This window comes from Alosa alosa, chromosome 7 (genome assembly GCF_017589495.1).
Source record: "Alosa alosa isolate M-15738 ecotype Scorff River chromosome 7, AALO_Geno_1.1, whole genome shotgun sequence".
Classification (NCBI taxonomy): Eukaryota; Metazoa; Chordata; class Actinopteri; order Clupeiformes; family Clupeidae; genus Alosa; species Alosa alosa.
Window position 1 is genome coordinate 23,920,779 of NC_063195.1, and position 13,475 is coordinate 23,934,253.

Below are 13,475 nucleotides of genomic sequence, written 5' to 3' on the forward strand. Positions count from 1 at the left end.
TAATGAGAGAGAGAGAGAGCGCAAAACAAAGAGATGAAGAGAGGGAGAGACAGCGAGAGAGAGAGAGAGAGAAAGAAAGAGAAAGAGAGATTGTACAAGAAGAAAAGCCTTGGGAGATTAACCTCCACCCTTAGCAAAGACAAAGGCGAGCGGCAAGCAAGTCTTAACATCCATGAGATAAGCATGTTTATGAGGATGCAATGGAGAGTGGAGAGAAGGGCAGAAGGTGACTAAGTGAAACTGATCCTGGATCAAATACAGTGTTTACCACAAGGCGTGACAACATGCTCCGCCCAGTAAATCCCACATTAGATGCCATATCAGAACTACTCAGCACTTCAAAATCACTCAGTAAAGTCATCAACAGCTAGGTGAAAAAGCATTCTAATCACAATGGCAAAAGAAGGCGCCAGTAGCCAAGATAGTGACTGCCATCAATGACAAGCAGAAACGGCAAGGACAGGGCTAGCAGCTACGGTAACAGCTAGGCTAACTGTAGAAAGAGGACGGTTTGAAGAGAGACTAGCGTGGGACTGCAGTGGAGAGAATGGGACAGAGGCCAGCGGGGAGGAGGAGATGGATGGATGGATGGAGGCCAGTTGTGTTAGGAGGGGAGAGTGAAATATAGGCAGGCTAGCAGTGGTGGGTTTGGGTGGGGGTGAGACGGGGTGGGCTTGGATGAGGTTGTGTTATGGCATTTTAGCAGAGACTGATGTGGAGGGAGGGGGTGTAGAAGGACATGGAGAGGGAAGATAAAACAAACAAACAAACAAACAAAGTAAGCAAACAAACAAACAAACAAACACAAACAGGGAGTGGGAGTGGGAGAAGGAGGGGGAAACAAATAACATACAGCAAAAGTTTGGGCTTCAGGTTATTGAGAGTGGTGATTAGTGTAAAGTTTACAGTAAAGTTGCTTGGACTTTATTTTATTAGATTGGAAAGTGGTTAGAAAAGGTAATGCAGATTTCTTTCTGAAGTCATCTGAGGATGTTGTGTGGGGTGTAAGGTTTGGAGTGTACAAAGGACACCCTGGAAGATCTGTAAGTAACTCAGCTGAATCATGTTTTCAAATGTGGTTTTGGTTACAGTTAAGTTGCAAATTCGATTTGAGTCATAGGACATTAACTCATTGAGTGCCAAAAACGTAATAATACATTTTTAGCTTTTTTTTTTGTAAATTACGAAACTAGACACTCTAACACACCTTATATGTGATTTTGGGAACTCTGTGATGATTGGAAATTAAATATATGACGATCGAAAACTCATGAAAATGCACAATCTGGACATTTTATCATAACTCGGTTGCCGCTTTGGGTCGAATCAGTGACGCATGCACGTCAGGTCAAAACCAGGCCATTTTCGTGGGTCTATCATTAGGTGGCAGTCTCGCCAGGTCTCGCTGATCACTTCCCGGAAAGTTTACACAAACAAAGGAGTTATATCTCCATTTCTAGAAAAAAACAGCGATTTTGATGAAAACTAGCCACTGTTTAGCTTGGGATTTCTCAGGAAGAGAGGCGTGTAGAAATACACGGTTTGCACCCACCGAGAGCTTAAAGTCTCACCTTTTAATCGAGCCATTGTATGTGTTCATAGCTATAACACAGAATATGCTGTGGCTGTACAAAAATCATCAACAATGGTCTAGATTGCTGGCACTCTAGGATAAAGCTCCCGAAAACAGCTTGGCATTCAATGAGTTAAACTGTGACCTGCTGGGCCATTAAAGAATCATCCCGTAGGGGTCCAGTTATGGTCTGATTCAGTTGTCCTGTGGGCTATGTGCGGTGCAAGGACTTGTTTATGTTCTGTAGCATTGCATCTCTAAGATAAGAGCGTGATAGGATTCCATTCCACATAACAAGGCTATAGGCCTATAGGAATGTATGCTGTAGCCGCCACTATCAGCGACACTAATCTCAACCAAGGTTGCATCCTAGACAAAGCAACAGCTAACTTTATCATGTTTGTTATGCATCACAAAGGAATTCTCCTTTTGAACCATAATGCAATCTTACGGCTAGGCAAAGTCAAGCATTAAATCTAGCTACTTAATCTCAAATGACATTTAGGCATAATTTTAAGACATTAGGAAAGTTAAAAGGTAAGGAAGAAGGTAAGTAGTAAATAGGTAAGTGTGGGGGGGGGGGTTGGGGGCTTGACCGCATTCTCACCTCTGGTGGATCAGGGGACTCTTGTCCCGAAGTGCTCTGTCCCATTCTAACCACGCCACCGCGTCACAGGGCTGGTCCATCAAACAAGGCTGCAACACAACAAGGCAGGAGGGCAGTCATGCACGTGCAGCTGCCATGCTTGACACACACACACACACACACACACACACACACACACACACACACACACACACACACGCAAACACGCAAACACTCGGACACACACCTATAAACAAACACACAACCCGACACATAGCAGAATTCAGAGACTGCTTAACCAGTGAACCAAAACATTGACAGGCATTCCCTCTCACATACAGAGAATGTTTTCATCACGGGCAAACCATTAGAGGCGTAAGACGTAGTCGAAGACGAAGTGCAGAATTAGGCGACACAAACAACAACCACAAATCACTCAGGCAGAAACACGCACAAAGCTCCTGCCTGTCTGTCCTGTCTTCCGGTTTTGAAACTTCAGTGTCAGTGTTTTGTACAACTTCACTCACACACACACGCCTGGGAAACTACCCTTTGACCCGGCTACAGAGTCCACCAGTGCTCTCTACACTCTGTACGCTCCTTCTCTGACTGCAACTCTCAAGCCTGCATGGAGCCACCAGCCAATGGGAACTCTCGAACCAGAACATGAAGGTAGCCTACACCCTCCTATAGCTGACCTCGGCCTAAATTAAGATCAGCCTATGAATTTGTGCAGTACACAGTTTAATAATATGCAAATCCCTGCCACCAGACAGCCTGACAACAACAGTAAACCAAGCACGCCAGAGAGATGTTATCTGACAACAACATCCAGTGGACGTCCAATGTGCATCCAACAGGCCATTATACCAAGTCCTCAAACTGAATATCATGTCATAAAACGGACCATCTAGGAACCTGAAGGTAAAAGCCAAATAACCATTAGGGAACTTTGTGGAACAATGAATACCTTCCCTTGCTTTATTGATTCAGGTGGGACATTAAAAAAAACACACACACAATATGAGATACCCCATGAGAGGCTCATCATAAGTAAATAAAGTATATTTTATAGAGTTTATAGAGTTTATATAGCCTAGCACATTTTTCATGGACAGAATGGAACACTACTACTATATAGAACCCACTTACTGACTTATTTTATTTGGCTGACGCGTTTATCCAAAGTGACATATATGTCAATTACTACAAGGGCCAGTCTCCTCAGAGCAACTAGCAGCTGGGAATTATAACCACAACTTTTCTGGCAATACATGCTAGTCCAGCTCCTTAACCACTATGCTACCACCACCATGCTAACACAAAGCGCTTTACACAAAGAACATGCTAAAGACAAGCCTAACTCTTAATCCATAAATGAAAATAATTGGTTGGTTATAAAAAAAAAAAAAAAACAGCCAAAATGTCCATGGACAATGATGCTACATGAACCACAACAAAATAATGTGAAATTCCTTTAGAAAATAATCTGTGGACTCTAGTCATGCGGGTCTAGTGATAAAGTCTCAACACACAGCTTTGCTGGTGAAAGCCCATCCCCCCCACGACAGGATGTGTCAGTCATCTTCAAAACACTTGCAGATAGGCCTAACACTCACTCACAACACAACTCACTACATCACCTGCACACACAGGCCCATCCTCAACACACACACACACACACACAAACACACATCCCTCATGAGTTCAATTATGTCAAGTGTTCATAGTTTTATTGCGGATGAGAGCAAAACGTGAGGCATCCAAGTTCACCCATCCTCACAAATCAGTTTTTAGAAACGTTATTTTCACTTCAGTTCACCAGTTAACAGGCTAAGCATGCTAAACTGTGGCATCATACATCATACACACACACAAATACAAAACCAGGCACCATCAACACACAAAGACTCACCATGAGCTCACAGACACACACAAGCCCCAACAGATCCATCTCTACACCCACGCACACATATATTATCCCCCCATGCACTGTACAAACACACAGCCTACAATCCAAACCCAGATGGCCCTGCAGCAACCCCCCAGCCCTCCTCTCAGCATCTGGCTGCTGGACATGATCCTCTTTGCTCTCCTCACCCCCTCCTCATATTGCCCATTTGCTCTCCTGCTGTGTGATGATGCCTTACCCCTCTCTCTCTCTCTCTCTATAATGTGTGGCAAGAGATCAGGGCACAACTTAACCAAAAGAAAGCTTGGTAACTTCAAAACATGGGTAAGCCCACAGCCAACACAGTGTTTCCCATACATTGACTTACTGTATTTGTGGCGGCCCACCACAATATCAACATTGACCGGCACCACACAATGATTTTCCAGGTTGTACTAAATTGTGCTTAAATCTGGTTAGCATCTCACAACCACGCTGTGCTAATTTGTTAAAAACTGTTGTATTCAAGTTAATTCTGCAAACCAACCACCACAAATGGAATTCAATGCTGTGGGAAACAGTCCCCCCACACCGCCCAATATCCAAACGCAGTCGCCCACAGTCGCTCTGTGGGCCGCTCTGAAAAGCCACCATATTGACGGTCATCGCAGCCCTTTCACCCTCCTCTATGGTGCCATGAGAGGCCCTAATGCAGGAGTCCGACACACACACACTGCAGTCGGGCTGAAATACAGCCAGCGTGTGGCTGGCCGCTAATGTGGAGTCAGGTTACAGAGCTGCACCTCTTTGGGGGCGGCTCATCTACCCACCGCTGCCTGGGCTGCTGACTGATGATGAGCTGCTGCCATCAGCACAGCACAGCACAGCACAGCACAGCACAGCACAGCACAGCACAGCACAGCACAGCACTCTGTAAGCAGTAGGCACAACAACAGAGCCCCCTCCCCTCCCTGCACACACACCGCTATTCAGTCTACCAGCATCCACAACAAAGAGGAGAAGCAAAAACAGGGAGTCAAATGTGTGGGATAACACACACACACAAAGAGTTTTTGTGGCAGAATACACATAGAAGTGAACAAACTCAAACAACCAAAAACAAAACAACAGTCAGGCTATCAGTAATTTTAATAAGATTTCAGCATGATCACTAACATTCTTGTAGATCAGTTCAGCCAGACCTTTTAGGCCTACCATTTCCACTAAGTACTATGAGAGTTGGGGGCTAATGAGATTGTCTGTAACAATGTAAACGTCCCCAAGGAATCTGATGAAACATCTGTGTTTAGTCTCCGACTGTGCAAATGTGCTGAATTGATTTCTCCCTTCTGTGCTCATAATGTAGCCCTACTGTCACACCAAGCACCTCCCTGTGAATTGTCCCGCATTGTTCTCCCAAAACAATACAATCAGTGTCTCCCTGCATTATGACAGAGATATGCACAAGCTACAACCCCTTACTCCTCTGTCTCACACACACGGTTTGTAACTTTGTACTAGGAATTGCCATGCTGTGTATGTTGAAATATGACTTTTAATCCCCACCACCAAGCTCTGACAAAAAGTTCATAGCCCCAAGTCAAATGTCACAATTGTGTCCCAGCTTGAGAATATCTAGCTTCAGCAGAAGAGCAGAAGAACGAACACACCTCCACAACGGAAGTCTAAACGTGAACAGTCCTAAATATTATCTCATTTTGACTGGTATGGGTATGGTTCTGACATGCCTGAACTCATCCATCCATCTTCCCTGCACCAAAACTCTATTTAACGACAGGTATCGTAACGTTAATAACGTTCAATGGTAACTGTTACCACTGTTAGGCTACATTTCTGTTAGCTATCCATAAGCTGTAATATGTCTCTTATTCAAATTTGTATTAACGTTACGGTTGAGATCAAAACGCCGTGTGTCCCTCCTTATATCCGTCCCCGTTATCACAAATATGTTTCAAAACAACATTATCTTCTCTTCGGTTTACCAGCTAACAAGCTAATATGCATGCTAAACGGTCTAGGTTAGCTTGATCCACGCAACAAAAACATGAACACAGAGCAAAGGACAATTATGCTGAACGGGAAACGTAACGTTACACCTGCGTCCCCAACTCCGTTATTCTGCATCAGACACAGCAGACTTCCCTCAAATAGTAGCTACCGTTAACTTCAAATCGATGCTATTGTATTTCGACCCCTGCAGGGACTAACGTTAAGTTAACGTTAATGTGGCAAGATACACTAACACATCTTGCATTGCATCTCGCTAACGTTACGCTAGCTAGGTTAGGTTAGCATGCTAGCAAATTTACACTCATTCATAGAAATCAGACTACGGGATGGACGAACGGCGGTGACAACTACCCAAACTCGTGTCCTGTCCAAGAGAATACAGTATTTATTTGAAGGACACGTCATATTAAATGTGATTGAGGATTTCGCCGCTTACCTCACCTGACCTCCGATGTTCTCAAACTCTTCTGTCAAACAACATACCGGATATATGCCTTGGAAAAGCTCCACCCACTATGTGCTAAGATCTCACGATAACCAATTGAATTTAAGACAATGGCTACATGTAACCAATCCTCTCTCTCAGACTAAAATCATTTGCTGAACGCCCATACAGTAAGATAGCCTAACTTTTTTTTTTCTAATCGATAAGCGTTTTTGGTGATAATAACCAATGGGACGACATCGATGTCACATTGTAGATGATGCACTCACAGACCATTGTGAGAAGACACTTGTCTCTGACTTTGCGGAGGACATGGATGAGGTAAACAAGTTGTAAACCTAGCCTACTACCCCTGGTACCCCCCTGTTAGAAAATGCAATCTCCATACGCTGATTAATGATGCCGTCTTCCAAAACAATAGGCCTTAGGCTACTTATTAACCAGGCTTACGCTATTTGTCAGATTGCGAACATTTATCTAAGAATAAAAACGTTAGGCCTACTTAACAGTTTAAGCCTATAACAGGTATTGTCAATGTCTTTGATGCTGATTGAATTTCCTGAAATCAAAATAGCCTATAGTTTCCCCTCTATTACAAAGTTGTAAGTATATATTAAATCACATACATGTTATCTTAGATGCTCGCATGGCCTTATCAAAGTAATGCCTTTTCCATAGACAGTAAAAGGCCTTTTCATGCCTCAGCAGCCGTCTACAGATATGTTGAGCGACGAGACATTCTAAACAAAATGTGTTGGCGCCATCTACTGATCTAATGTTTGACTAACTCGTGTGAAAGGACGGTGATTCTAATTTTCACAACCTCACAGTAGGCCTATCAGCACGATATGCTGCATTGGTTACATTTCACCCAATTGACTTAATTCAAAGTTTCATAAAATGTGCCATAAAAGGCCCTACTGTTATTTTTAACCAAACTTAAATTAGGTTACTGTATGAAGTTGCCTACATTTTGTCATGTAGGCAATCAGTATGGTAAGAGTCAAAGCCCTTGTCGTCAAACCCTGGAATGATAAAGTATCCTTACATAAGTTTCTATATTAACATAAAGTCCATAACGGAGTCCCACAGACTTGTAGACAGTAGAGTAGATCAGTCGGCCTATGTAGTCTGAGCGAATTTGGGTTGAAGGTGGCAGTAAATAGAGCGAAAACAAATTTGGTATCAAGGTGCCTACAATGCCAATCCTTAAGGGCTTTCTTTTGTACCACAATACAATGGATATTGGGCCAAAATGATATGTTGGAACATTGTGATATTAGGCAATATCTCCCAAGCTGGTTAGAGGAACTTTATCAAACCTGGTATATTTACTCATTATAAGCAAAGTCCTTTTAGGCAAGTCCCTCCACTCGGCAGCCATATAGCAACGCTTTTTGGGCACTCATCGGGCATCCTATACAGCAGAAATGCGCGTGCGCAAGGCTTCACGACACCAGCCGTGGCCTACTGGTTAAAGTCAAAGTCAAAGTCAGCTTTATTGTCAATTTCTTCACATGTTCCAGACATACAAAGAGATCGAAATTACGTTTCTCACTATCCCACGGTGAAGACAAGACATATTTTACCAATTTTAAGTCCACAGACAAACATAACATTCAAGTAAACAAAAAAGTAAGTAAATAAGTAAATAAGAGGGCACAAATAATAATGAAAAAATAAGAGCAGCAAAATTTTGTTGAAATTGTGCATAGACAGTCAATAAAAAAACTAGTGCAAAGTCAGGCCAATAAGAGGCTTGGGTAGTTCTGTTTGACCTGAGTAATAAAGAAAGTGGCATAGTGGTGCAAGTTATGTAAGAGCAGCAGAAGTGTTGTGTTTTCAGGACAACAACACCAAGTTGTAAAGTGTACAAGTGTGCAAGTGTTCAAGTGTGCAAGTGGAGTAGTGCAGGCGGCCATTGTGGGTCCAATGTCCAGGATGTTATGTAGCTGAGGGTGGAGGGGGAGAGGAGGGAGAGAGTTCAGCATCCTTACAGCTTGGTGTATGAAGCTGTTGGTGAGTCTGGTAGTGGGGGCGCAGGCTTCTGTACCTCTTCCCAGAGGGCAGTAGATCAAACAGATTGTGAGCGGGGTGACTTGCATCACTCACAATTTTGGTCGCCTTTGCGGGTGAGGTGGGTGGTGTAAATGTCCTTCAGGGAGGGGAGTGAAGCACCAATGATCCTTCCAGCTGTGTTCACTATGCTGCAGGGCTTTCCTGTTGTATTCAGTGCAGCTTCCGCCCCACACAGCGATACAGCTGGAGAGGATGCTCTCAATGGTGCCTCGGTAGAATGTGGTCATGATGGCTGGTGGAGCACTTGCTCGCCTGAGTTTCAAGAGGAAGTACAGGCGGCGCTGAGCTCTCTTCGCCAGTGATGCAGTGTTGGTGGTCCAGGAGAGGTCTTCACTGATGTGCACCCCCAGGAATTTGGTGCTGCTCGCTCTCTCCACCACAGCACCGTCGATGGTCAGTGGCAGGTGTTGGGTGTGACCTCTCCGGAAGTCAACAACAATCTCTTTGGTCTTGCTGACGTTCAGCAGGAGGTTGTTGTCCCTGCACCACGTGGTCAGATGGTCGACCTCCAACCTGTATTGAGTCTCGTCGCCCTTGGTGATGAGACCCACCAGAGTTAGCGCTTCGGACTTGTAACTGGAGGGTTGCCGGTTCAAACCCCGACCAGTAGGCACGGCTGAAGTGCCCTTAAGCAAGGCACCTAACCCCTCACTGCTCCCCAAACGCCACTGTTGCAGGCAGCTCACTGTGCCAGGATTAATGTGTGCTTCACCTCACTGTGTGCTGAGTGTGTTTCACTAATTCACGGATTGGGATAAATGCAGAGACCAAATTTCCCTCACAGGATCAAAAGAGTATATATACTATACAATCTTGCTCCAGCGGCGAGTTCATAACATATGATTGGCTCAATGTATTCACATCACACCACATGATTGGCTCAGTGTATTTACATGTCAACGTTTTGCCGAGGAAGGGGTGGGATATGTGTAGACAACGGCCATATTGGCGTTACAAACTAACCTCATGCATTTCTATGGAGTATTTTTTGAGTGCTGTGTCTCCTCATTAGAAAGTCTTTGTTATAAGGGATTGATTAACTGATTAGGTGTTCAAGGTCTTGAGGTCAAAGGTCAAGGTCACATGAGGTCATACTCAAAATATAGTGTTGGTGTGATATCTCCCAACCAGATTGAAGGATCTTCATGAAACCAATACAGTTAATAAAGCCTACATGCACTGATTAGGTACTAAAGGTCATGGGGTCAAAGGTAAAGGTCAAATTCTATCAAAGTTATATGAGGCTATAGCAAGCAGAGTCAAACAAATAACAATTGACAAATTGTGTAGTTCATGCTATTAGTGGTTACACAATGTTTGTATTATAAAGTTTTCTAAAGACAAGAAATTTATTAAAGCAAACTTTATTTTTTGTATAACAAAGATTATTATCAATCTCAATAGGTTTAGTCTTTTACTCCAAGGCCCTATTTTAAACCATGGAAAATGAAATTGTATTTGCCATTTTGGGCCGACTGGTGCTAACTGAGGGCACCAAACTTTATTGTTATTTTCTAATAGCTATGTGTCTATAACACACAAGTGTATCATGGACATCTGGGACTCACAACTGAAGCTTAGTACAGCACTCAATATACAGGAAGCCATACTCCCGATTTACCTATACCCAATGGGCAGCAAAGTCATGAGGAGGGTGGGAAATGTCTAAACCCCTGTTAGTTTACATCTTGAGGGTATATGCTTTCAGAAAATATATGGTTTAGGTGGTTGAATCAGTTTTGCTTAAATGGCACAGCCCAAAAGGTATTAGCCATACACCTGATTTACCTGTATCCAATTTATTATGCATGGGCAGCAAAGTCATGAGGAGGGTGGAAAATGTCAAAACCCATGTTAGTTCATACTGTATCTTGAGGGTGTATGCTTTCAGACAATATATGGTTTAGGTGGTTGAATTAGTTTTCCCTTATTAGCCATGCATTTGATTTACTAATACCCAATTCATTCATTCATTCATTCATTCATTCATTCATTCAACCTCTATTTATTCTCGGAGGGTCATTGAGGGAAGCCCTCATTTTCAATAAAGCCGAGATTACAGAAACAATGAAGTAACAAGATGTAAAAAGAGAGAGAAAAAAAATAGGGTACAGGTCTAGGTCTAGGCCTATAAATAAAATAAAACAAAGTAAAATAAATAAATAATAAGATAACATACATTACATTATAGAGGAGGAAGGGGAAACATACATAAAATCTTAATAATAAAATAATAACAATAATAATAAAGACATTTACTTAAAGCAGGTACAAATTGACATAGGAAGGTTTGTGATTACAGATCTGAATTGATTATAGGAAAGTATAGAGATAATTTTTATATTACACTGAAGATTATTCCAGGAAGTAGGGGCACTATAACAAAAGGCCGACTGCTTTCAGACAATATATGGTTTGAGTGGTTGAACCAGTTTTCTCTTAATGGCACAGATCCAAAGGTATCAGCCATATACCAGATTTACTCATACCCTATGTATTATGAAAGGGCAGCATACTAATGAGGAGGGTGGGGCATGTCTCATGCCATGGTAGATCACATCCTGAGGGTATAAGGTTTCAGAAAATATATGGCTTATATGGTTGAATCAGTTTTCCCTTCATGGTACAGACCAAAATAAATTAGGTGTACAGTTGTTTCACTTAAATCCATAAAATCCCATTAATTTGAATTGGGAACTTTAGAGGCTGTAGAAATCTTCAGCTGTGAGTTTGTAAAGTTCATCACACATTGTTGTCATGTGGGGGCATAGACAAACAAAATAAAACAGGTTTGGTTTGGTGCCCTCTCGTGGCACCAACTTCTCTGCTGGCTCATTGACTTTGCTTTTGACCTAAAAATGAGAACTACTGTGTAAAGGGCTGTTCACATCAGAAACGATAACGATAACTATATAACCATTACGATAAAAGCATTTTCACTGACCCACGATAAGCAAAGTTTCTCCTTGTGTTAATTAATGTGATGGCTAAAATGTGATGGTTCTGATTGGCTGTTAGCTTTTTATCGTTCTCAAAATTGCTCTGAAAGTGATCCCCAACTATATCGTTCTTCATGTCGTTATAGTTTCATCAAGCAGTTTTGTTTTGTTGACTAGCATTGCCAGGAACTAGAGAGGTATGCTGGATGCAATGAGTGGCCAAATAAAACATTAGTTGCACAAAATAGGTTGAGACAATGCAAATGAGAAAACTGTGAAGCAGCTAACGTATAGTGATATGTTGTCAGTTCCGAGTAGAGGGGCTGTAAGCAGTGTTTGATGACGCCACATTTGTATATGTTTATGTTTATGTTTATGTTTCTCAGCAGACACTTGTCCAAAGCATCTTACATTATATCTGGACCAACCAACAAACAGGGGCAGTCGTGGCCCACTGGTTAGGGCTTCAGGCTTGTAACTGGAGGGTTGCCGGTTTGATCCCCGACCAGTAGGAACGGCTGAAGTGCCCTTGAGCAAGGCACCTAACCTCTCACTGCTCCCCGAGCTTCGCTGTAGCAAGGCAGCTCACTGCTCCGGGTTAGTGTGTGTTCACTGTGTGCTCTGTGTGTTCACTAATTCACGGACGGGATGAATGCAAAGACGACATTCCTTGTATGCAAGTATACTTGGCCGAGAAACCTGATTTACATTTACAACACATCATTGAAGGAGCTCAGTGAACCCCCAGAAACTCCACACTGGGTTTTGTTATGTTTTGGGGGACAGGCTTACTCCTCTGTTTCCACTTCACAGAGCCAAGGTTATGTACGAAGAACATTGTTTTTTTATTGTTGTTTTTTTTTTTCAGTGAACTCAGATAATCGACAGATAGCAGATTGTGAGGAGATATTCGCTGAATGTGACTAAATCTGTTACAAGTTAAAATGAGCTTAGAATTGATTACAGTACCTTTGAATTATCGTCACTACATTGAGCAGAGACCATCGTCATCGGTCCAAACGTGGATGATCACCTACCACTGATCCAGCATAGTCATATTGCAGGTAAGGTATCATCTTCATCATCATCATCATCATCATCAATAACCGTTGTTTATTCAGGGGAAATTGACTAAGCATTAAGCTATTTTACAGCAATGCCCTGAGTTTACAAACAAAGAATCAAACAAACACAAGTATGTGCCGGCACACTGAAAACCTAGCACAGACAGACGAACAAACAAACGAACAAATAGACCTATCTTATGCACAAGCTTATCAACATGTTGTAATACTCATTTCTCCCTGAGTTTGGTGCTTATTTTAATTATGTGTTTATTGTCAGTTTGGCTTAACAATACTATCTGTTGTTCTGTCAGAGTATTTCTCTGTTAATTGTAACTGAAATTAGACCAGACAAGGCAAACAAAACCAGATTTCAGGTTATCTCTTATCTATTGTCAGGCTACCTAAAAACCTTCTGATGTGCTTAAAAACATTCTTAACATGTTTGCATATCTGACAATGTCGTGTGACAGAAAACAGCAGAGAACTTAAAGAAAAATAAAAAGAACACAACAAAGAAGCCAATAGTTCTCAAGTATAACTCCACTAGGCCTATGACACAGTCTCTCTTTCTCTTTCTGTAGTAGCTTTGAGGACAGAAGAGGAGAATAACAAAGACAGCACACATTTATCAGAGCAAAGGTAAGTGAATCCTAATGTTTTATTCCTTATTCCTTAAGGTTGTATGAGTAGGAAAAGACATAGGAGTGTTAGTTGTTTTAGGCCTAAAGATATCCAAAATACAAAATATGCTTTTGAACTAAATTTGCAGTAAGTTGAACTCTTCTTGCAATTAACTTTTGTGATGATGCACTGCCACCCATAGTTTGGGAGTAATATTGCAGCATTTATTTATTTTACATATTT

General features: G+C 42.2%; 1 protein-coding gene and 1 long non-coding RNA gene across 8 annotated transcripts in view; one reads left to right on the plus strand and one right to left on the minus strand.

The window, feature by feature from the left end:
- pnpla6 (patatin-like phospholipase domain containing 6) overlaps positions 1-6,586 on the minus strand; it is a 51,202-nt gene extending 44,616 nt beyond the window's left edge. For 5 of the 7 annotated variants that reach the window (XR_007194117.1, XM_048248340.1, XM_048248336.1 and 2 more), the window contains exons 1-2: positions 6,518-6,586; positions 2,181-2,269 (exon numbers count right to left, since the gene is read on the minus strand). Coding sequence is in view for 6 of the 7 variants with exons in the window: in XM_048248340.1 (XP_048104297.1) it covers positions 2,181-2,225 (45 nt within the window). In the remaining variant the exon portion in view is untranslated. The remainder of the gene's footprint in view (positions 1-2,180; positions 2,270-6,517) is intronic. The other 2 variants (XM_048248341.1, XM_048248338.1) reach the window with 2 other exon arrangements.
- A 118-nt stretch (positions 6,587-6,704) lies between these two features.
- LOC125297939 lies at positions 6,705-13,231 on the plus strand. The gene is made up of 3 exons (XR_007194128.1): positions 6,705-6,847; positions 12,413-12,608; positions 13,193-13,231. It is a non-coding gene; the product is annotated as an uncharacterized LOC125297939 (long non-coding RNA).
- Positions 13,232-13,475: the final 244 nt, after the last annotated feature.